At 47.1% G+C, this 22,233-nt stretch overlaps 1 protein-coding gene, 1 long non-coding RNA gene, 1 other non-coding gene and 1 pseudogene across 7 annotated transcripts; 1 reads left to right on the forward strand and 3 right to left on the reverse strand.

Annotated features, from left to right (window-relative positions):
• Positions 1 to 25: 25 nt before the first annotated feature.
• On the reverse strand, positions 26 to 16,488 carry PABPC4 (poly(A) binding protein cytoplasmic 4). 5 transcript variants are annotated; one of them, XM_036025813.1, is made up of 16 exons: positions 15,391 to 16,488; positions 11,256 to 11,449; positions 10,394 to 10,509; positions 9,028 to 9,167; positions 8,575 to 8,669; positions 7,703 to 7,840; positions 7,011 to 7,106; positions 4,676 to 4,948; positions 4,258 to 4,345; positions 4,009 to 4,128; positions 3,425 to 3,511; positions 3,203 to 3,330; positions 1,928 to 2,021; positions 1,694 to 1,824; positions 1,394 to 1,496; positions 26 to 337 (listed from the first exon to the last, which is right to left on the reverse strand). In XM_036025813.1, exons 1-15 carry the CDS (start codon positions 15,581 to 15,583, stop codon positions 1,407 to 1,409), a joined length of 1,983 nt encoding a protein of 660 aa, XP_035881706.1. In that variant the 5' UTR covers positions 15,584 to 16,488; the 3' UTR covers positions 26 to 337; positions 1,394 to 1,406. The 5 variants fall into 5 exon arrangements, with proteins under 5 accessions (XP_035881706.1, XP_028369719.1, XP_028369718.1 ...); XM_028513918.2 differs by lacking the exon at positions 26 to 337 and having other exon boundaries at positions 1,156 to 1,496; positions 4,057 to 4,128; XM_028513917.2 differs by lacking the exon at positions 26 to 337 and having other exon boundaries at positions 1,156 to 1,496.
• LOC114498320 lies at positions 6,608 to 6,742 on the reverse strand. Its single transcript, XR_003684750.1, has one exon. It is a non-coding gene; the product is annotated as a small nucleolar RNA SNORA55 (small nucleolar RNA).
• On the reverse strand, positions 12,673 to 12,838 carry LOC114498333 (annotated as a pseudogene).
• LOC118500577 lies at positions 16,158 to 16,866 on the forward strand. The gene is made up of 2 exons (XR_004903150.1): positions 16,158 to 16,246; positions 16,444 to 16,866. It is a non-coding gene; the product is annotated as an uncharacterized LOC118500577 (long non-coding RNA).
• The last annotated feature ends 5,367 nt before the right edge of the window (positions 16,867 to 22,233 follow it).

Raw genomic sequence — 22,233 nt, forward strand, 5'->3', positions numbered from 1 at the left:
AGAGTAAAACATAAGACAGAAGCAGTTTTATGGAGGTTTTTTTCTTTATTCAGAAACTTAAGACGTGGGTACATCAAATAAAACCAATTTGGGGGGGCGGGGCAGAAATCAAAACCCACAATAGAAAGAAAAAGTCAACACTGTCTGAGCCATGGCAGAACCCAGAGAATATATTTTTAATTGAAAAATTCTAGGTGCTTCGTTAATTGACCTTTTGATACAAAATGACCTATTAAATTTGTAATTTGTGGTTCTTGATGTTGGAGTCCATAGGACAAGCTAGGAAGTCTTCAAACCTTAAGCTGAATTTCATGGGGGGTTATTTGGCTTTTGAATCCTGAAAAGAAAAGCACCAACATAAACAACTGAAAGAACCTGAGCACTGAAATCTCAGCCTCAGTGCTGACATTTTGGCCAGGACAAAATTCTGTTGGGGCTGTCCTCCGCAGTGGACGAAGTTGAACTGCATCGCTGGCCTCTGCCCACTAGATGCCAGTAACACATTCCCAGTTGTGAGACCCAAAAATGTCTCCTGACATTGGCAAAATGTCCTCTGAAGGGGCACACCTAGTTGAGAACCACTTACTTTGAGGATAGCTACAGTCTATAAAGACTCGCCCCCTACCCTTCCAGGCCATCCTGTCCTCAAAAGTTTCTCCAGTTTTATGGTCTTGCTTCAACTCCAAATGACAAGCCATGGGGCCATCCATGGCCATGTGAGGTCGACCTTAACCTCCACGCCAGCTCTGGCCCTTACCACCTGCACTTTCCCCTGGACTGCGCCTCTGCTCATTCCGTTGTCTTTCTTCTTCAGTCCTTGTCAGGGGTCCTAGTTGAGTTGCACTCACCCAAATCCCCTGAAGACAGAGGCCATGGCCCCCACGTCCAGAAGTCGACTGCAACACGCTGTGGTTGTAGTTAGGTGTGTGTCTCTCCCACTTTGACACACAGGCTTGTGTCTACCGTGTTCCCAGAGTTAAATAGTGCCTGTACACACAGCTGACCTCACCAATCTCAAATCAAACCAGGGAGATGTTCATAGAAATGAGGCTGTGGAATCTGATTATGACACACCTGTATATTCATTATTCCAGACCAAATATGGGATTCTTGAGAAAGTCTGGTTATAACCACCAGGAAAGAATAAGCTATATAGAACTGCTAACCAGGTACTCTTTATTGAGAAAACTGTTGTTTACTCCTTACAATTTATGACCTGTACTCTTCTCCATATTAATGTCCAGATGACAGAAAAAAAACCCAGAAGATGGCATGCCCAAGTTATCAGGTTAAATGGCAAAAAAGCATGGCTCTATATATTGTCCCTAATCTTTTAGGAAGATATTATTCATGAGTGAAAACCACTGCAGAAAACAAAAACAGCCAAACGTACAGTTTTTCCTTGTCTAAGAGGTAGCAGCAGCAACAGCGCCCACCTTCTGGGCAGCTTCTTTCTTGGCATGATGAGCCTGTAGTACCGCCACAGCTTCATCCACCTGTGAGAAATCTCTAGGTTGTCAGTGACATCGAAGGAGAGCACCCAGCACTCTTCCCTGACGCCCAGGCCCAGTGATGGCTTCTCCTGGTGCTGACTGCTTTCTCAAACACCCACACCACAGCAGCTGCTTCTCTGTGCCATGCCTGAGGGTCCAAGACCAGCCATCCTCCTGGCCAGCTGAGCCCACCCATTTACCTTGGAGCGGAGAGACTCGGGGGACTCCAGCATGTGCAGCAGCTCGGAGTTGTCGATCTCCAGCAGCATTCCTGTGATCTTGCCAGCCAGGTTCGAATGCATGGTTTGGATGAGCGGGAACAAACGTTCTCCTGCAGGAAGATACTCAAGTAAAAACCAGGAAAGAACAGACACTGGTGTCCAGGTCAGTACCAGGCTCTGGCCCCTTCCTCTGCAAGCACGTGAGTCACTCACCCAGCATCTGCTTCTGCTCCTGGGGGGGTGCTGCGGCCAACATGGAGGCGGTCAGGGGCTCCTGCCCCTGCACGTGGACTGCAGGCTGGGATGCCTGGGAACCAGGAGAGGCAGCTGGTTAGCACCAAGGAAAGGTCTCTTGATGGTGATCAAAGCCTGACCGTTCAACGTCTGAAAGTCTATTGTGTGAAAGAGGAGGCCGAGATAGTCGCCCTTGCTGTCAAGGAACAACTGCAGCCTCGAGGGATGGAGAGAGCTAGGTGAGGAACAGTGGTGTGGGCGGAGAAACACAGCCAGCTACAAGTGGAAGGGAAGGGAAATAACAAACCTGCGATGCTTGGAAATCATCTACTGAATTATTGTAATTTATTCAAGGTTAAATTACTCAAAGTTACCCAAGAATTTGAAACCTTATTAATAAATAAGGTACAGTGAACATCCGTCTATAAGAGCCTTTTCCTGAAAATTCCAGTTTTCCTTTAGGATGAATTCTTAGTAGAGACTGGGTCAAAGGGTATGAATACCAAACCACTTATAATTAATTACGTTCCACATTACCTTTATTGTACCAAGTTTTTACTATATCAAATGCTTGAGGACTCTCAACATGCAATGTCAGTGCCTGTCACAGCCCTGAAAGTAGAGCCTTATAGGCAAAAAATATTCCACACAGCATCAAGTCCTGGGAAATATTCAACTTAGCACAGAGCAGAGGAAGCAGCTCGTGGATCACAAGGCTGAGTGTGGCTCCTCCAAGCGAAGTGCTACCAAGCTTTTCAACAAACTAGCTGCCACTGTGGCTTGCCTGGGGTTGGGGGGTGGGCAGACACAGCTCCAGAAACAAGTTCCAGCTCAGAGAATCTGAGATCTGGGCCCAACTGCCCATGCCAGCTTTCCTGTGACGTGAAGTTCTTTCCTGCCTTAATGTACTGATTATCTTGCTGAGCAACTAAGGATCCACTAAGCCAGGGGAGGTGAAAAAGAAATGCAAGCTCCAGGCGCTGAATGAATGCATATGTATTACTTTGTGTGAAGGAGAGCAGGAAGCACCAGCTGTCTCCTCTGGGGCATTCGAGTGAACTGTGTGTCATCAGGAAGAACACTTCTAAGCCCTTTCTCGCCCACTAGAGAGCCCTTCTAGGGCAGAGTCACCACACAGGACATGTCATCCTGACACAGAGCAGGCAATTAATACCTGAAGGAATCAAAGCAAGGAATCTTTTAAATCATACAGAAACGGGGGAAATCCTTTCAGCGTTGTCTGGTGGCCCTCACCTGCAGAGGTGGTATGGCAGGATGAGGGCTGCGGACACTGGAGGCATACTTGTAAGGTGCGACAGCCCGTGGAGCAGCAGCAGCCACAGCAGCACGAGGCGCTAAGTTCTGCACAGCTGTGGGAACACCTTAGGAGAAGAACAAGTAAAATTAAAGCCCCTCAGTCTGGGCAAAGACCCGTCAAATCCCAGCTTTCCCCATTCTGTGTGCATCCAATACCACCTCCAGACTGGCAGCTGTCAGTCAGCCCTTGCTGGGCGGCACCAGCCCCACCAAAGTCCATAGCCAAGCGGTCCGGGCACTCAGACCCTACAACAGACCAGCAAACGCACATCAGTGTTGGCAGATGTCCAACTGGCCACGCCCCGTGGAAGGAGAAATTCCAAAGCATGTTCACACAACACATCACACACGGGGTCTCTAGTGCTACTCTCAAGGAACAGCCAACCGGTTAACATACAACTCTTTCCACCTTTCAGAATACAGGACATACTCTGTAAAAAAAAATTTCCTTAATTGTCCCAACTCCACCCAAAAGAATGGGCTGCCTCTAGTCATCCAGCTAATAATCTTTCACAGTTAACCTTTTTTTACAAGTCAATAATGAGCAGAGACTCTTTAAAAAAAGTACCCAACACTTCTAGAACGAACTGTCTCTCTGCCCCTTAGTACCTACCTAAGTACACAGCTAAGATTACAGAACCAGGATTGGAAAATGAGGCAACAAGCTGACCAACCCTGGGCACAGCCTAGTCATCCTGACTCCCTCCTCCCCAGGCCATACTTCTCAAGGCCGATTTGCTCACCGACTCTCTGAGCAGTAGTAGGGAGGCCACGAGAGGCCGGAGCATTACCAGTTGGAGCCAGATGGCGAAGAGTTGGACGAGGCCCAGCCTGGCGTATAGCACTTGGCATTCCCTGGAAGCCTGGCAGAAAGACAGAAATTGCACATCACAGATGAATGATGTGGACCAGAACCTAGGCTGCGCCTCACACGGCGCAGGCAGGAGAGGCGGGAGACCACAGTGATCAAATCCCTGTTCCCCACCACCTACCTTGAGGTCTCCCACCTTGCTGCCAGCGTGGATTAGGTCTCATCTGTGCTAACTGGTTAGGTGTGTAATATGGAGGCCTTCCCTGAGCCTGTAAGAAAGCGCACCCAAGCCTTTATTTTAAGGACCCAAGTCCACACGAGAGAACTATCTCATTTCATCTCACTACCGGGCCTTGGCTAATTCAGGTGGAGGCACTCTCTACTCAAAAGCTTGGGGTAAGAAAGGTCAGTCAATGGGGATTCTTTTACTCTATCCCTGCCACTCTGGGTGTGCCCAGGGGTAAGCCCCTCCTCCTTTTATCTGAAGGACCCTTACCCTTACATCCTGAATTCTGATATCCCAGACCCCCTCTCCCAACCACTACAGGAGCCACCATCAGTGGGCAGGCTCCACAGCCATGAACGTACAGTGGACCCACCTGAGGAACTGCAGGCACAAAGTAGCCACCGGCTGCAGGCTGGAACTGATTTAGGATGGCGTTGGCAGGGAGTGCTCTCATTCCAGCCACCCGCTGCATGTACTGGTTGGTCAGGTGGGCCTTCCGCTCTTCCTTCCTCTGGGCCAGAGCAACATACAGGGGCTTGGAGCCCACGATGCGTCCGTTCATCTCAGTGACTGCTTTGGTTGCCTCTTCAGGAGATGAGAAGCAGACAAAGCCAAACCCTTTGCTTCTCCCGTCCTCCAGCATCACCTGCAACAGGAAGCCCGCTTGAGAACAAGGCGATCTATGTTCCGGCCACTATTTACCACCAGAAAAACTGGGTTCTGCTGAAGGAGTCACCATGTCCATGGTGGACTCCTTCACCATGGCGGGCTCCCCCCGCCCTGTCCCAGGATGTATCCCAGACCGACTGAGTCACAACTTCTAAGGGTAGGACCTAGACACTTCCTTGGCTAAATTCTAAAGTTCCCAACTAACGCTTAAACGAGGAACCGAAAGATGTTTCCTGATACCTAGCAGCAGAGCTACCTACTTCTGGGTACTCACACAAGAGACCGGGACAGCAGTGTCAAGCAATTTAATCGTAAAATTTATCTGTACAAGACTATGGTGAATGAAACTTATTTAGTAAGCTCTTAGCACAGTTAGGATTTGCTTTCGAAATACCACATGTGAGAAAGAGTTACAACCAATGACTCTCACCATTAATTCAATGGGAGTAACTGCAGAAAAATGACTAGCTGGGAGAAGCCTGGATTCTAGCCTCAGCCCTGAAACTTCTGAACTCCACAACATCAACAAAACACTTCCTTGCCCTCTGAGCCTGAGCTCCACGAGGCAAACGGCTACAACAGAGCACAGTCTACTAGTTCAGGTGGTGTTTTCTACAGTCAGTTGTTCACAAATGGCTCTTTCCTCACCTGAAAACGGTACTCATTACTTTCCCCAGCCTATCTGTTCAGAGTCACTGGTAGCAATAGGAATGTGTGCCTGGCACCCTTTGGTGTCTTAGCTCACTGCCCAGAGGGCCTTCTGAAGTAGAGGATGTGGAAGTAAAAATATGTATCAACCCAACAACTCCCTACCAGTGAGGTGGGCCAATAAGGTAAGAACGAGACACCTTGATCGTGAAAATGACGCCAATGTGGAGGGACTGAGCCAAAAAGGAAAAGGGACTCATGGACATGGACAACAGTGTGGTGATTGCTGGGAGGAGGAGGTATAAGGGGACTAAATAGTAACGGAAAAATTACAGTGGCTTAAATTTAAAAAAGAAAAAGCAAATGATGCCTATGAAACTAAGACGTGGTTCTTTTGCGCCCTTCTTGCAAATGCCGAGTGCACTGCTGCACAGGCGGGCAAGGAGAGACGGCGCCCCTTGCACTGGTGGAGGCCAGTCACGGGGGTGCTAGGAGGACAGCGGCAGGTAACTGGAGAAACCCCGCAGGCTGGCCTCTGGTCAACAGCTGCTGTGATGACGACAACACTCCCAGTTTGTGGGTGACTTAAGCCAAGGGCCAGGGCAGGGTCACCTGGAGTCTTTACTTGCCCAGATGGCCTCCTTTCCCATCACCTAAAGGACTTGGTGACATCTGGTGCATAGGGCCGGTGTCTACAACAGGTTATGACCCTAACTTCTAGATCCTGTCACACTCCCCAAGTGCCAAGGACACACGGCATCCCCTCCTCGTGTAATCAGCATTCTCTTGCTCAAGGATTCAAATTCCTTGACTTTAAAATGGGGTTCACACTTACCTTTCTAGCCCAGCTGATTTGACTATCGAAGAAAACCAAGCAAATGACACATATGGCAAAACACGGAAAAACGAACTTCCCGCTCTTTCCTCCTTTTACCAGGATGGAAGTTCCCATCCCAGTTCGAAAATCCTCCAAACCCCATTCGTTTAGGAGTGTGGCAGAGTTGTAGAGACAGGCCCCAAGACACATGGAAAACAACCCGTCTGGATTTCCTCTGCTCTTACTGTGGCACCATCTGTCCCCACACCAGCACGAAGCAGCAAAGAATGGGAAAGATTCAGGTGCTCTGGGGGGTGGCAGTGAGTTTCTGGGTCCGATTTATCTCCACACCCCAGGCCTTAGGAGACAGCGCCGTAATCACCTAATGAATTGTCCCTCTCCAGAGCATACACTCAGGCGGCTGAATGCCAGGAGGAATTGGTGAGATTAATGTGGCAGCTATCATCAGAAATGAACACAATTTAGATCCTACTCTGTCAATGAAACAAATGCCAATAACTTGCTAAAAGATCACGACTTCTGCTTTTAATCCCCCAACCTCAGTATAAAATACCTTAGCACTGGTGATGGATCCGAAAGGAGAAAACTCTTTCCTTAACTTCTCATCATCAATGGTGTCGTCCAAGTTCTTAATGTACAGATTCACCCCCTACAGCAGAAGGATCACTGTTAGTTGCTCTTTTGTGACCCATATATACTTTAAGACAGTGGTTCTCAAAGTGTGGGCCCCAGACCAGCAGCTGATGCATCTCTGGATACTTGTTTGAAACGCAAATTTCTCAGGCCAGAATCCAAACCTAGTGAGTCAGGAACTCTGGGGACCAGCAACTCATGTTTTAACAAGCTCTGCACGGGATTCTGATGCATCCCAAAGCTGAGAAACCACCGCCCTGAGGTTCCGATAGGAGCATCAGTGCATCGATGAAGTCACATGCCGCTATCCTCTTCCCTCACAGCTGCTCTGGCTGACCACAGCCCCCGCCCCCCGCAGGGCTCTTCTTGCCAGCATTCCAAACAAACCGGCATCATTTAAGTAAAAAGAACCCCTGGGACTGAAAAAAGACAGAGGCTTCCAGAAGTCTCTAAATGAATACACTAATCTCTCTGGTCCCTAGTAGGCATATCCTTTTAAACTTGGTGATGGTGAACAGGCCCCGAGTCCCTAAAAGCCTGTTGAAGATGTGGGTGCTTTGCCAACACATCTTCAATTCCCTGTTGGCAGGCTGTGCCAAGACCACCTCTCACCTGGTATCGACTAATTCTTTCCTGTTTCAGCTGTTCAAATTTCCGCTTTAACTCAGCCTGCCGTTCCACTTTCTTCTGTGCACGGCCTACAAAAATGACTTTCCCACTGATCTCTTTTCCATTCATCTCTTCCACGGCCTAAAGAAGAAATAAATACGCATCTTTAAAACAAGAGGCAAAAGGCAGAAAACCGTACTTGAAAAACAATTTAAAACATTGTTTAAAAAACAACAACAAGATGCAGAGACAGGGGCCTTGCTCTGGAGGTCTCTAAGCCTCACTAAATATTATAAGAAATCTTCCCTCCAGTGCTAAAAACTAACATCACTGTCTCTGAAGCCAGCTAAGCAAATCCAGACTTCCTTACCAATAAAATGGGCTAATGTTTAGATGAGCTACCAGCCCAGATAATATAGGGGAAAAATACCACAGTTGTATAAATACACACACAGTAGGCGTGAGCATACCTGGGTCACCCGGCTATCACTAGATTTCTCAGGTTCGTTTGCGGGTATTAAGTGATACATTCGAGGGCCTAACACAAGGCTTCCCCACAAGTGGCCGTTCTCTTGTTATCAGATCAACAACTCTGGCCCTTAGTTCCCTCAATGATGAATGGGAACAAACACCTGTCCTATTTTCAACCTACAAGGCTGAGCAGCTATGGTGAGAAGTTTATGCCAAGTGCTTTGAAATCAGTCAACTGATACATTAACATGTAAAACCCCATAAGGCGGCAATTCCAGAATCCAGTAACTGCGCATCACTACTAGACACCCAGGTAATTCCAGCTCCACTGTGTCATCCAGGCCCTGCCCGCACTCTTGGGCCACTTCCTACATAGGTTTTCCCAACCCACATGGTACTCTCACCTTATTGGCATCCTCGTGTTTTTCATAACTCACGAAGCCAAAGCCTTTGGATTTCCCATTGGGATCTCTCATCACCTTGACACTTAGGGTCTTACCTATTACCAAAGGACAGAACTATTAGTAACACCATCTCCACCACAGCTCAAGAAGAGAGGCTTCTCCAGGAGCCCACTTAAGGCAACCTCCTGCCGCATCCAGATGGACTATTAGAGAGGCGCACCGTGCCTGGCCTTCTGATCCTGACTCAGCGGCCGAGATGGCCTTGGAGCTTGCAAGAGGCAGGGTAAAGCCAAGGGCCAAGGCCTGGAAGCTATTCTTATCTACCCTATGACCTTTGTCATGCAAGGTATTTTACTTCGGGGTCTAGGCGCCCTCTTCTCTTAAATAAAAACAGAAGAATCCCAGGTGTGGTGGACTGTGCACGAGGACACGGGGGCAAAGGACCCGACTTACCAAACTGGCTGAACAGCTCTTTCAGACTCTCGTCACCCATCTCTTCCCCAAAGTTTTTGATGTACACATTGGTGAACTCCTTGGCCTTGGCTCCAAGCTCGGCTTCTCGCTCTTTTCGAGACTTGAATCTGCCCACAAACCTAAGAAACCATGAAAAGCAGCGATCACCCTGAGGAACAAAACATGGTTTCCAGGGGCTCCCAGGAATGCAGGTTAAAGGCTGACAGGAGAGGTTAAAACACGAGTCCCAATCCAACCACCAACAGAGCAAGCTCAAAGACGCCCAAGTCCCCGCAGAAGAGAGAAAGAGGCAGGCCCGTCCTGCAGGAACCAGCCCCAGGGCTCCTGGCTCAGACCAGGCTGCTCCTACCACATCACACTGCCTTCGTGAAGAAACCTGATGACCACGTTTTTTAAACGTTCATTTCTGTGCATCTATGTAAATGCATAGAAAAGGTCTGGAAGGATACAAACCAAACTGTTAACAGTGGTTAATCTGAGGAGTGAAACTGCTAGAGTGCACCACCTTTAATTTTTTCACTTTATTCACTTCAGTGTTGTTTACACTTAACAGGAATGTATCCCTGCATTGAATATCTTAAGATTTCTTTCTACTGATGCCTTTGGGAGACTTGACAACTGGGCACATACACATTACTAATGCAGGCCATCTCCTGGTCTGTTCAACAACACAAAGGACAGAAAGGGTTTTTGCTTGCTACAGCCAAGACTCAGTGTCCCTTCTCCCCTCCCTGCATGGTTCAGCTATGGTCCCCATCTGTCCACTGTGCAATGACCAATGCAAAGTAATAAGGTGTGTTATGAACAGCATCTTCTGCAATGGGATGAGATTTCTCATGGTAACCAAATTAAGTATTACTGTGGAGCCAGCCTTGAGTTAGAAAGCCACCAAGCCATAAGTTAGGTAAGTGGAGGTCTGGGGGCAATTTGGCATCAACCCCTAGTGAGTGATTGCATGGAGAGACCAAGGTCACGTGGCTAGTAAACAGCTCCTGGTCAGCCCAGGGCCCTCTCCACTCTGCCACTGGCCAAGACCCCTGCTCAGAGTGGGCTTAAGAGCCGTCCTCCAGCCAGCCCCAGTTGCCAATGCTCACAAAACCCAGAGACATATGCTTTTAAGGGAGAGGCGGCAGGCAGGCCATGGCTTGGGCAGAAAGCCCACCTTGGCGAGTCAAAAGGGCTGCCATGGCTCGGCAGGGAGACTCACCAGCCCTGGAGTGGAGAGGTAGGAGCAGGCCACACTTGGGCCGAGAGAACCAGTAGCCGCCTTGTGTGTGCCAGTTAATACCGAGGTGGGGCCAGGCTGGCTCATGCGATGGCTGTTGCTCCGGACTGGGACACTCACACTTTGCGGTCATTGAGGAGCATGCCGTTCATCTTCTCGATGGCCTTGTCTGCAGCCTCTTGAGTCTCGAAGTGAACAAAGGCATAACCCTTCGAGCCGTTCTCATCGCACACCACCTGTCAAAGATAAGGCAGGCCACTTCAGCGCCACTGGGCAGCCCCAGAGATTCAAGTACCGCATGGTCTCTTTCTCGGGGCCTCCGCTGTCTGAGGCCTCCAACCTGTCCACGCTCCAACAGCAGGGACTACGGCAGGTAAGGTTTTTCTAACACCCAGCACAGCGCAAGGCACCCAGTAATGGTGCATTTACAAGTGGTAGCCACTATCAGACTGCTTCTATTCCTAATGTTTTCTTCATTAAAAACAGAGATATGGGCACAAAACCACGGTGCTACAGACAGACAAGCCATTCTCCAAGTCCACAACAGAACTGTAGTCCGCTGTGGAGCCAGACATGTGAATTGCCACACAAGTTGTATACAATTCTCTATGTAAACAGGAGCACAGAGAAGGAAGGGGGGGGATTTATGCTTCTAAAATGACTACATGCAGCTTCCTGGAAACCAGAAGCACTGCTCTGGGCTGCCACCCCCAAGAGAAACCTTTTCTTGCCTTCCAAAGTTAGAAGACAGGAAGGATATTTCTCACGCACAGGGAAGAACAAAAACACAAAAGCACCAGCTAGTATACCAGGTTGTGGTATGAGATTACCTACAGGGACCTGTTTGGTTTAAGAGCCATTTCCAGAATTTTGAAAATTATCACACCCTGTCACTCAACTCCAAGGCGGTTCCCCATTTAGTATCTATTTTGTTTTCAGGATGTGGTAATTATTCTGCTGAAATCATTTAATCAGTGTTTACCTTGCAGGACAGAATGTTTCCAAAAGCAGAAAAAGTATCATAAAGTGCCTTGTTATCTATCGATTTGTCCAGGTTCTTGATGAAGACGTTCCCCACACCAGATTTCCTCAAAGAGGGGTCCCTCTGAGACCACATGATGCGGATTGGCTTCCCCTTAATCACATCAAAGTTCATGGTGTCCAAGGCCCGCTCAGCTGCAAGAGAGAAGCACATTTCCATCAAGGATGTAAAACACCTGCCCTGGCTCCTGGGGCTCAGCGGCCTGAGCACCGGCCTGCAAACTCAAATAAAAGGTCGACGGTTCAATTCCCGGTGAGGGCTCATGCCTGAGTTGTGGGCCAGGTCCCTGGTTGGGGGCGCGTGAGAGGCAGCTGATGGACATTTCTTTCCCTTTCTCTCTCCCTTCTCCTCTCTCTAAAAGCAAATAAAATCTTTAAAAAAAGGATATAAAACACATCACGTAGGTGACTGCCACCATCATAGGAATAAGTCACTCTGGGACTTTTCAATGCAATCCCTCTGACAAAAGGCAGCTCTTGGGAGTGGTGGGGGGAGGAAATGCAGACAAGTATATTTGAACAATAATAATTAAAAAAAGGCAACTCTTAAAATTAAAGAGCATCAGATTTCTCTAGCTTGCATTGCTACTGAGGGTTGAAAAAGTTCTATCCAATTAATCTACTTCATGGCCAAAGCCTCAGTCCCCTGGGTCTGCAACCTCCTTGCACAAGGGGGTCAGGCAAAATCATCTAAGTGGCCTTATGGCACCAGGGCGAAATGACAATATAGTGGTAGGGGGGTATGTTCCAAGACCTCAGTGGACGCCTGAAACCCGAGATTGTACCAACTGCATATACATAGTTTTTTTCCTATACAGACATACCCACAATAAAATCTGGCACAGTAAGAGATTAACAACAGTAATAAAATAGACATATAATAAAACAATTATCACAATGTACCGTAACAAAAGTTGTAAGAATGTGATGTGTCCTAAAATCTTACTGTACTCAACTTCTCACACGAAGCACTTTCGGGTTCCCTCAGGCACATCGGAATTGCCCACATCCCTCCCCACTCCTGTGCTCCGGGGCCACTATTAAGGAAAACCAGGGGCAGCAGGACACACACACAGCGATACCACAGCCGGTCTGAACTGCGAGGGCTACTCAATGACTCGACCGACGGGTGGGTAGCGTGCAGAGCTCGAATATGCTGGACAAAGGATGACTCGTCCCAGGCAGTATGGTGGGAGACTGCATCACGTTAGCTGGAATGGCACGCAGTATAAAACTTACAAATGGCTGATTTCTAGAATTTTCTATTTAGTATTTTTTGGGCCACAGTTGACCACAGGTTAACTAAAACCACAAAAAAAAAGCAAAACAGCAAATAAGGGGGCTACTGTACCACTGCCTATTTGACTAAGCTTTTATTTTTTTTTATTTCTATTTTTTCTTAATAATCACTAGCTGCACAGGTACCAAAAAACTATGCTTCCAAAATCTCTTGATGTCAATTCCGCATGCAGAGCAACCCAACTGCCCTACGTGTGCCTGCCACTCATGACAGAAGCCCTCTTTTATTTTTTTGACTAAGCTTTTAAAATCATTTTTTATAAAAAGATTTTATTTCTTTCGGGGGGGAGGGGCGACCATTCAGTCTACACCACAGCTATGACACAAATGACAAAACCAAACTGTGAGCAAACGGTTGGGATTGAGAATGTGCTGTCCCTGAATTCAGCCCAGTTTATGATTTTAGTTTCTGAGAACAGAAATTGATTCAGACAAAAACCCTCCATCATCAAAACGATAAATACTAACAGTACACGTGGAAATGTTCTTTGTATTACGAGACAAGCAGGATAAAACTGCCACACCTTTCTGCCTAAAGAGACAGTGCAGGCAGGCCCTGCACCTGCTGGTGTCTAGGCCGTCAAATGCCTTGTTGTCCACCCAAGTCCTCCCAACCAAATCCCCGTGTGGGCACCATGGAGACCATTTAAAGGGCCAGAAGCTAAAATATATCACCACCTGTAGTAAGGAACAATTCCCCTCACTGGTAGGAACAAGGACGCAGAGCTGGTGGCCTGACTTATGCAATGACAGATCACCCAGAATGTCCTCCATGAAGGGATGGGGGGTGGGGGGTGGGTTCCTGCCTCCAGGCACCACCCCACTTAAAAGGGGGACAAACGCCTGGCTGGTGTAGCTCAGTGGATTGAGCTCTGGCTGGGAACCAAAGGGTTGCCAGTTCAATTCCCAACCAGGGCATGTGTCTGGGTTGCAGGACAGGTCCCCAGTGCTGGGTGTGCAAGAGGCAACCACTTATGTTTTTCTCCCTCTCTTCCCCTCTCTCCAAAAATAAATTAAAATCTTGAAAATAAAAATAAAAATAAAAATAAAAAAAGGCAGGGGGGACTGAATTCCCTTACTGGCCCTCCACAAGCCAGCCAAGGGAGTACCTATCTCCAACCACCTTTCCCACCGTCCTCTGGTGGGCCCCTCAGTGTGGGAGGGGAGGAGGTCAGGAAATGGGACACACGACAGATCTAAGTCAGGAAAAGTCCAGGCACAGGACAGTTTGCTTGTGGTCGCCAGCTGAGACTGAAAGCCTGGGACCCCAACCTGTGTTTCATCAATTAGCAGCGAAGGAACTCATTTCAACACGGCTCCCCTTCTATTTCCAGACAGCGCTGCAGAAGGCAAGTCAGCTTAGTCTGACAAATCGGGCTGCACTTATTTATAGCAGGGAGAGGTCCTACAGAGGTATGTGTTGGCAGACACACTGACCAGTGGTTTCTGCTCCTATCTCTAAGTGACAGGACTTTTGTTCAGAGGAATCAGGAAGGCAGGCAACAGCCAGCGTACCCACTACTCCCACCTAAAATGGTCACACTCAGCAACCTTCTCTGCGCCTGTGGCCAAACACACGTCGGCTGGGAGCACAACGAACTGATGGGAGTAGCGCCCTGGGAATCTCAGTAAGTCCAATGCTATGGTCACAGCTGCATCCTGGGCAAGTGACATTCTACGTGCTTCACGGATAGCAAATAAAGTGGAGACAAAAATAGGGACCTGGCGATCCCTCGCCACAGAATGGCTTGTTTCTCCCAGTAATGATCTCTACAGTTGTTCCTTTTTAATCTGGAGTCACGTGCAGCCCCTGATTAGGTTTCTTCTGGCCTGCCTCCTGCCACAGCGCCTGCAGCATACCTCCCCACACTCCCTTGCTCCAAGCTAAGGCCCAGTGTGGGCTCACAGAGCACTGCACTGGCGGTCCCGGCTCAGCCTCCCACCTTCTGCAGCCACTTTTCCTTTGCAGGAGGAGTCCCCTTTTCTCCAGATAGGATGTAGTAAAAGGGTTCTGACAAGTGTAAAGCACTGCTCACAGGTGAGACAATAATCCCCATCAGCCAGCCCAGCAGAGTCGGCGCTTCCCCAAGCTACCTCCAGACCCACTCTCCACAGCCCAGGGCTTCTTCCAGAGCGAAGAACTCCTTCAGCCCAGTGGTAAACACCCAGACCAGGCAGCTGGCCTGGCACATGAAGCTCTGGTGGTGCTAACACAAGTACCTGCTCAAGTTTAATGCACAGAATTATTCCCCTGCTTCCTACCTGCCCTGAAAGACCTTTATCAGCATTAAATCAAACACACCCCCAGTCCAGCACAAATGTAGGGGAAGGGACACCAGCTTGGCAATCTAAAATTTTTGCAGGAACTGTGTCTCGATTGTCCTCTGTGGCAGGCCTGTGAGGGGCACCAGCCTATGCCCACTCACCAGCAAAGGTCTCTCTAATAGACCAGCGAATGGCAGCAGGATCACACACACACCACAGCAAGACCATGACTTCCCACTGAAACCGCTGTTTTAGTCTCTCTGGGTTCCAACCGCACTGCCACCACTGATTAGCCCAAGGTCACCCAGTTAGCAAGTGGTGGAAACAAGACTGAAACTCTGGTCATCTGATGCCAGGATCCCGTGTTCCCAACCCCTGCATCCTGTTCCCCACTATGGCTTCTGTGGCAACGTGCTGTCGTGATACCTCCTCCATGTGGGTAGGGACCTGCCCGGTGGATGGCTTCTAGGGCCCCCTGGGATACCGAGAATTTGTGGATACCTTCTACTCACCGTCAGCCGGCTGCTGGAAGTTGACGTAGGCATAACCCAGGGAGCGGCGGGTGATCATATCTCGGCAGACCCGGATGGACAGTACAGGCCCCGCAGGACTGAACTTTTCATACAGCATGGCCTCGGTGACGTCCGAGTGCAGGTCACCCACGTAGAGGGAGGCCATGGGGTAGCTGCTGGCGGCAGCGTTCATCTCCCCAGCCCCCACCACCCCAAGCCCCGCCAGGACTTCTTACAGGGACCACACAGGACAAAAGGGGGCTCTTCTCGGAGCCGGGCCGCGCCGCGGCTCACAGGTGGCAGAGTGCAGCTTAGGAGCTGGAGCAGGCTCAGAAACAGGAGGGGGACAGAGGAGTTCGGGGGCGGCTCGCTGGAGACTGCAAGACCGCAGACAAAAGGCTCTCAAAAACAATATGGCCCACCCTGGGAGTTAGTAATTTCCAGCTGTTCCGGTCTGAAGCTCCAAATCTCAAAAACAAATTTGTTAAAATGGGGATTTCCCTCCAAATTATAAAAATTCTTGAAGAGACAACCAAATGGTGCCCACGCGGCCTCCGAGACACGCGTTTCTCTATAAATATAGGCCTTGTGCTCCTGGCGGTTTAAGATTACAGCAGCCAGGGAAGAGGAATACAAAATATCTGTACCGGCTCGGCGAGCCCCGGGGACCGAGCGCGCAGCCGCCTCCACGCCGGGCCGCGAAGGGCAGCGCGGACACGTGGTGCGCGGGGAGGCAGGCGCGCGGGGGGCGGGGGCGCGGGGTTGCCACGCGGCGCAGACGGACGGCAGGAGCGGAGGCGCGTGGACGCGGGCGGCTCACCACCAGACCGACAGACCAGGGCCGACAGACGACCAGGTGCGGTAGCGGCGGCGGTGGTGTTGGTGGCGGCAGCGGCGGCGAGCGCGGGCAGGCCGGAAGCGTGCAAAAGTGACTTCCCCGCGGGTTCTCCGAGGAGGATTCGTTTTTTCTTTCTCCCTTTCTTTTTCTTTTTTTTTTTCAGATTTTAAAGCGTTTTCGGGTTTTTTTTTATCTTTTTCTCTTTTTTTCTTCAGGCTGCAGGGCCCGAAAGCAGCACAAGCTGCGGCGACCCGGGGCGGAGAGAGGCGGCTGGAGGAGCCACCGCTCCATTTATACCCGCCCCGGGCGCTGCTGGTCGAAGGGCGCCTCGCGACCTGGGCGCAGTCTTGCCCGCCCACTCGGCCCGGGGGCCCGAGGCGGGGCGGCCACGCGAGAGCGACCTGGCGCGGCCGCGCAGCGCCACAGCGACCCCTGGCGTGCGGAGGACCGCTCCGCGGCGCAGGGGGGCGCTGTGCAGACTCAAGAGCCTCCGGCCACTCCAATCATCTTGCAAACAGCTCGCCTCCGAGGAATAAAACCCATACATAATTTAACACACCCACACGCATAATGTGTACAAACAATATATTGCTTAATTATAAAAAAAAAGTGGCATGAAATAAATTATGATATAATAGGTGTTGCAATATGTAAACATTTGGGCCCAAATATAGGAGGAAACATTCTGAAGTTTTCAGAATACTGGGACATCGCCATGGAATTATCAGGCACGGACAGCGACAGCTGCAGTAGTATCTATGGATGATGGGATTTTCCGGAAAGATGAGCAAAATTTGGTAAAGTTTCATAAAATAAAACACAGTCATCCCTCTATTTACCTAGTAATGGCATTTCTGGAAAGTTAATGTCTAGGCTCTGTAGGGGAGAAAGAAACTTTATTTCAGCTGATCTAACAATTAAATTGACATGAGACAGATTAACAAGAGAAAAGAATCAATGTAATGATATATTATGTATAGAAACTCCAAACATGAGAGGTTCAGAGACAGAAAGTTAAAATGAAGTGTATATGATAATTCTGAGCTAAGGGAGAGGTAAGGTGCCTAGGGGCTTCAAAGGGATCATTTGCAGGACAATAAGAGCAGATGTTGAGTAATTAGGTGTTTGCTTACCCTACAGATAGGTTGTAAAGGTTACTTCTGGTAGTAACTCTTGTTATGGCCCAGACCTCCAATTTAAATTCTTTAAGGGAGAAGGGTAAAAGTTTCTCCTGAGCCCACAGGGTCTCGATTGCTTTCAGCTCAAGATAATTCCTGTGCCACCATGGAGAAGCCAGTTCTGACTGGCTTCTTTAGTCCTGCGTTGTAAACTCCCTGAGAAGTTCCACATTCCAGAACTTGGGTTTGACAGGTTGTCCCATATCTCACTAAACCAGTCTCAGTCTTGAGACTAGGTCAGTTCAGTTAAACAGTTGTGTCTCATTTCAGGAGACACTGATGCAGGTGGGCTCCCAAAGTAAGGCCTAGCATGCAAGCAATCAAGTATTTAATAAGAGGCATCTCCTTGTTAAAAAAAAAAAAAAAAGAAAAACAATGGTTAATGATTAGAACAGACTATCATGCCATTTCTGAGTTCTCAAAGCAGCCAGTCAAGAAAATTTCTAGATGTCTGGTGGTCATTTCTCTGAAGTGTATATCAGCTGTCACACTTCAGCTTGCGTGGATTTGGGAAAAGGGCAGTTTTAGTTCTCAGTGATTACAAGTCGGAAAGGTGGCAGAAGAATTGGAAACATGAGTTTGCAGAGTCATTGCCAGATATTGGAAGAAATGAGGAGAATTCAGCATCCACTTCCGTTTATGAGTAGAAAACGAAAACCTCAAAAGACAACGAACAGCACTGGAATCTAATATCCACAAAGGTGTATTAATGAAACATAATTTCTTCTCTCGAATCATTTCCATTTTTTACCAGATAGCCAAATTAAGACTAATTTGTTTGCAAATTAAATCTAGTTTCATAAACTCAGCCTGTTATTTGTATAATTACAAGAAGAATAGCAATTGATCACATAGGCTCATTTAAACCTGCTTTCCTGGAATTTTTCATAAGCAATCTACAGATGGAACTTAAACTGGCCTCTTGAGGCCAGAAGAGCCAAGCCAAGGACTTGCCATGAGACTTTGCCTGCAATACCTTTAGACTGGATTAATTCTTCTCTTCTTCAGGTCTTCAAAATATCTTGAGTTTCCTGCATCTGTAATATACCGTTTCCAAATTTGTCCTGTTGCAAGGAGAACAGATTCTTATTGAGCTTAGGCAAATAACGGTAGTGCTGTGAAAATAATAATACTCACTGAACTCACTGAGAATTTCTGAATTCTGAAGGGATCAAATAGGGGAAAAAGATGTTTCAATTCTGCTTACAAAGGTATAATTTACCAAATTGTAATAAGTCGTAGTTTCAGAGGAAAATTTTCCTTCTATCTGAAAAAAAAAAACAAAAAATTAAAGAGCTAGCAGGGTTTCAAACAAAAAGTCATAAAAATTGTAATCACCCTCATCAGTTCATTCAGTCTCATGTAATTCAGACTCGTTCCGTTTGAATCCAGTTTTCCCATTAGTTTTCTAGATGGGGCCTGATGATTGAGTGGGGGAGGGTCACTGACAATTTCAAGAAGTTTGTAAGACTTCCTGTCAAGGCTTGTATGATTTGCTCAGTGAAGTGGGTACCTCGATCACTATAGATTGTGGAAGGTGTACCCCACACGGGAAACACATTTTCTAACAGTTTCTTTGCCACTGTGAAGGTATCAGCTTTGTGGCAGGGAAGTCTTCAATCCATCTGGTAAACATACCTACGACAACAAGAACATATTGATAACCCATACTAAGTGGCAGTTGAGCGAAGGCCAGCTTAAATGCACTGTGGTAGATGAAGAGACTCAAAAACAAAACAAAACAAAAATATGGGTTTTACAAGGGAGCCTAGTCAAATCCCATAGCCCCAACTAGTCATTTAATTTACAGGCATTGTTTATCCATTTTAGGTTCTCCGATTCAGAATCAGACTATTGTTATGTTACATTAGCATCAAGATGGTAAAAGTTTGGCATTGACGTATCATTATTTATTGATTTTCTCTTAGAAAGAGGGAGAGAAAAACATCGATTTGTTTTCCACTTACGTATGCCTTTATGCATTCATTGGTTGCTTCTTGTATGTGCCCTGACCAGGGACCAAACCTGCAACTGTGGGGTATCAGGATAATGCTCTTACCAACTGAGCTACCTGGCCAGGGCTGAGGGGTCATCTTCGCAGAAGCAGAATGGACTTCATCCACAGGTGCCACAATCTGTGTAGATTTTGTTGCTGCCGCCTTCGGGTGAAAGTCAGCTAGGGAATTCAAATACAAAAAGCCCAGTTTTCTTAAGTAATCAAAGACCCGATTAGAACAACATAAAACAAAGTATTTTGGTAAAGCACAAAATCTTTGCTTCTTCAGCAGAAAACTTTTCATAGTGTCTTTTCAGGAGCAGACCAATTGTCCAAGAAAACTCTGTCCTTTCAGCAGATGACAGACCATTAAGTTTTAGCACACGATGGATAGTTAAGCTTTTTTTGTTTTATTTTTAAAAATTCTAATAAATTTATTCAATCTCATCCAGCTTGATCACACATAAAATTTCTTTCTCAAGATTTCTTTTCACAGACCTTCTACAGCTTTCCTCGCTCCTTTTAATTTGTCTCTTGTTCTCTTACCCATTCAGAAATAATCAACTTATTTTAGGACAAACTATTTTCTTTTAATTCCCTCAAAAATGTATTTTCACACTTATATTTTCTATTACTGAAAATATATGTTATTCCTTCTATATTAATTAGAATTTTAACCCTTAGAAATCTTAATTTCTAGTGAAAACTAAAAAGTAATTGTAAACTGTTACACCAGTATTTTTTAGATCAATAAATTCATAAATACCTTCCATAGCTTCTAGAAAGATATGCTTTTTCATAGTACAATCTTTCAGTGAAGTACAGGACCCTTTTACTAATGGCCCAAATTTCTTTAGTTTTTCCATAATAGGAAGTCAAAACTAGGTAAACCTATGTTTAGTAATTAATATTTCATTATTTTATCTTATTTGGAAATTATCTGGATAGTCAAATGATATCACCTAATTTATCATCTAATTTCTATCACCTAATTTAATTTAACAAAACTTCAAAGTTTCAAGTTATCAAAGGCATTTAGGAAACCATTTTCAAGTACATATAAAGACTGTTCAAGTGTGCACCTAAAAATCTTTTATTCTATTTACATCTACTTAATTTTTTTCTTAACTATGTTTAGATTACTTATGAAAATTTCATTACCTCAATCTATTTTTCTTGCTGACAAATTTTGCAAAAGTTACAATATGAATCCCTAAGCTATTTGACTGGCTGTCAAATGCACACTGAAATGGGCACATTCTAACAGTAGAGACCAAAGAGTAGGTCAAAACCAAGCTCTCAAAACACAGAACAAGGTGCCCCAGTTGGTGTGGCTCAGTGGATTGAGCACTGGTCTGTGACCCAAAGGGTCACCAGTTCAGTTCCCAGCCAGGGCACATGACTGGGTTGTGGGCCAGGTCCCTAGGATTGGGGCACAAGAGAGGCAACCACACATTGATGTTTCTCTCCCTCCCTATCTCCCTGCCTTCCCTTCTCTCTAAAAATAAATAAATAAAATCTGGGGAAAAAAAAAAGAAAGAAACCATAGAACAAGGCGAGCAACAACACAGACAACAACTGTACCCGTCTCCGGAAGGAAAGGATCTGTGAAAACCAAGAGTACTCGTACCTAATAACAAAAGTCACAAAGCCCAAGGAACTAGCTGCACAAATATTTTCTCCTGCTAATCTAAACTTAGAAACGGAAAAATAGAAGGACTCTCGCCACTCTGCTTCCACTGAACTCTACGGGTGGAGATCTGCGTCTTACCTGGCAAAAACGCACACCCGTCTCTGCCGGCACAGGTGTGAGGTCCCAGGCCCTTTGTGCTGCAGCGGCTCAGGAGGGTGAGCGTGGCCAGCCGGTGCAGCGTCCTACTCACAGCACCGGCTCTGAGGGAGGAAGAAAATCTCTACCCTTCCGGGGATTTTTTGGCTGGTCTAATGATCAAATCAACATGAGACAGATTAACAAATGAAAATAAACACATTTAATTGTTTACAGACAGACAGACAGAAACCCCATGCACGTGAGTCAGAGATGGGGAAAATTAGGTATGCATGGTGTTTTGAACTCTGGATGAGGTAAGGTACCTAGGGGCTTCTCAGGGGAGCAAGGTCATTAGCAAGATGATAAGAGCAGATGTTCAGTAATTAGAAGTTTGCCCTGCCCTATAGATAGGTCATAAGAAGTTATTTCTGGTGATACCTCTTATTATGGGCAGGCACCCAAATTAAATTCTTTAAGATAGAGGGGAAAAGTTTCTTGTGAGCCCACAGAATATCAATTGCTCTCAGCTCAAAATAATTCATGTGCCAAACCGGCGCATTTTGGGGAGGCCTGTTCTGAACACCTTCAACAGCATCCTGCCTGCTTGTCTTCGGGGCTCGTATTACTGCCTGACGTTATGGTGTTCATCCATGTTTTTACCTATCTGGTGCCTCTCTTTTCCCCACTGTATACACACATATGCTTCACGAGCCCAGGAATTCAGAACAGTGCCCAACACGGAACATACTACATGTTCGATAAATACTCATTAAATAGACAAATGAATACTAGGCCCGCATGAGCAGAGCCCACGGTCCCTGCCCTCAAACACGTAGTAAGCTCCCCTGCTAGACCTGGAGCAAGCTAGTTCACATCTCTGTCAGATTTCCCGTCTAGAATTGAACTAATGAAGGTACTTGTTCAGTGGGGTCACTGTGAGAAAAAGCTAAGGCACATAGGTGTGGATTGTTTGCATGAACGTGGATTGTTATGGTTACCAAGCTACATTTGTAGCATGAAAGGAGAGTTACCTAAGCGAAAAGGAACAAAACCAGGAGAA

Source organism: Phyllostomus discolor, chromosome 5 (assembly GCF_004126475.2).
Source record: "Phyllostomus discolor isolate MPI-MPIP mPhyDis1 chromosome 5, mPhyDis1.pri.v3, whole genome shotgun sequence".
NCBI lineage: Eukaryota > Metazoa > Chordata > Mammalia > Chiroptera > Phyllostomidae > Phyllostomus > Phyllostomus discolor.

What these genes read in the sequence shown, in the direction of transcription:
- PABPC4 (XM_036025813.1), bottom strand. Translation starts at nt 15,583, where the DNA reads ATGAACGCTGCCGCCAGCAGCTACCCCATGGCCTCCCTCTACGTGGGT. An exon ending in TTGTGCCTGCAGTTCCTCAG is followed by an intron (nt 4,346 to 4,675) that starts GTGGGTCCACTG and finishes GCTTTCTTACAG; the next exon opens with GCTCAGGGAAGGCCTCCATA. An exon ending in CCGAGTCTCTCCGCTCCAAG is followed by an intron (nt 1,497 to 1,693) that starts GTAAATGGGTGG and finishes GATTTCTCACAG; the next exon opens with GTGGATGAAGCTGTGGCGGT.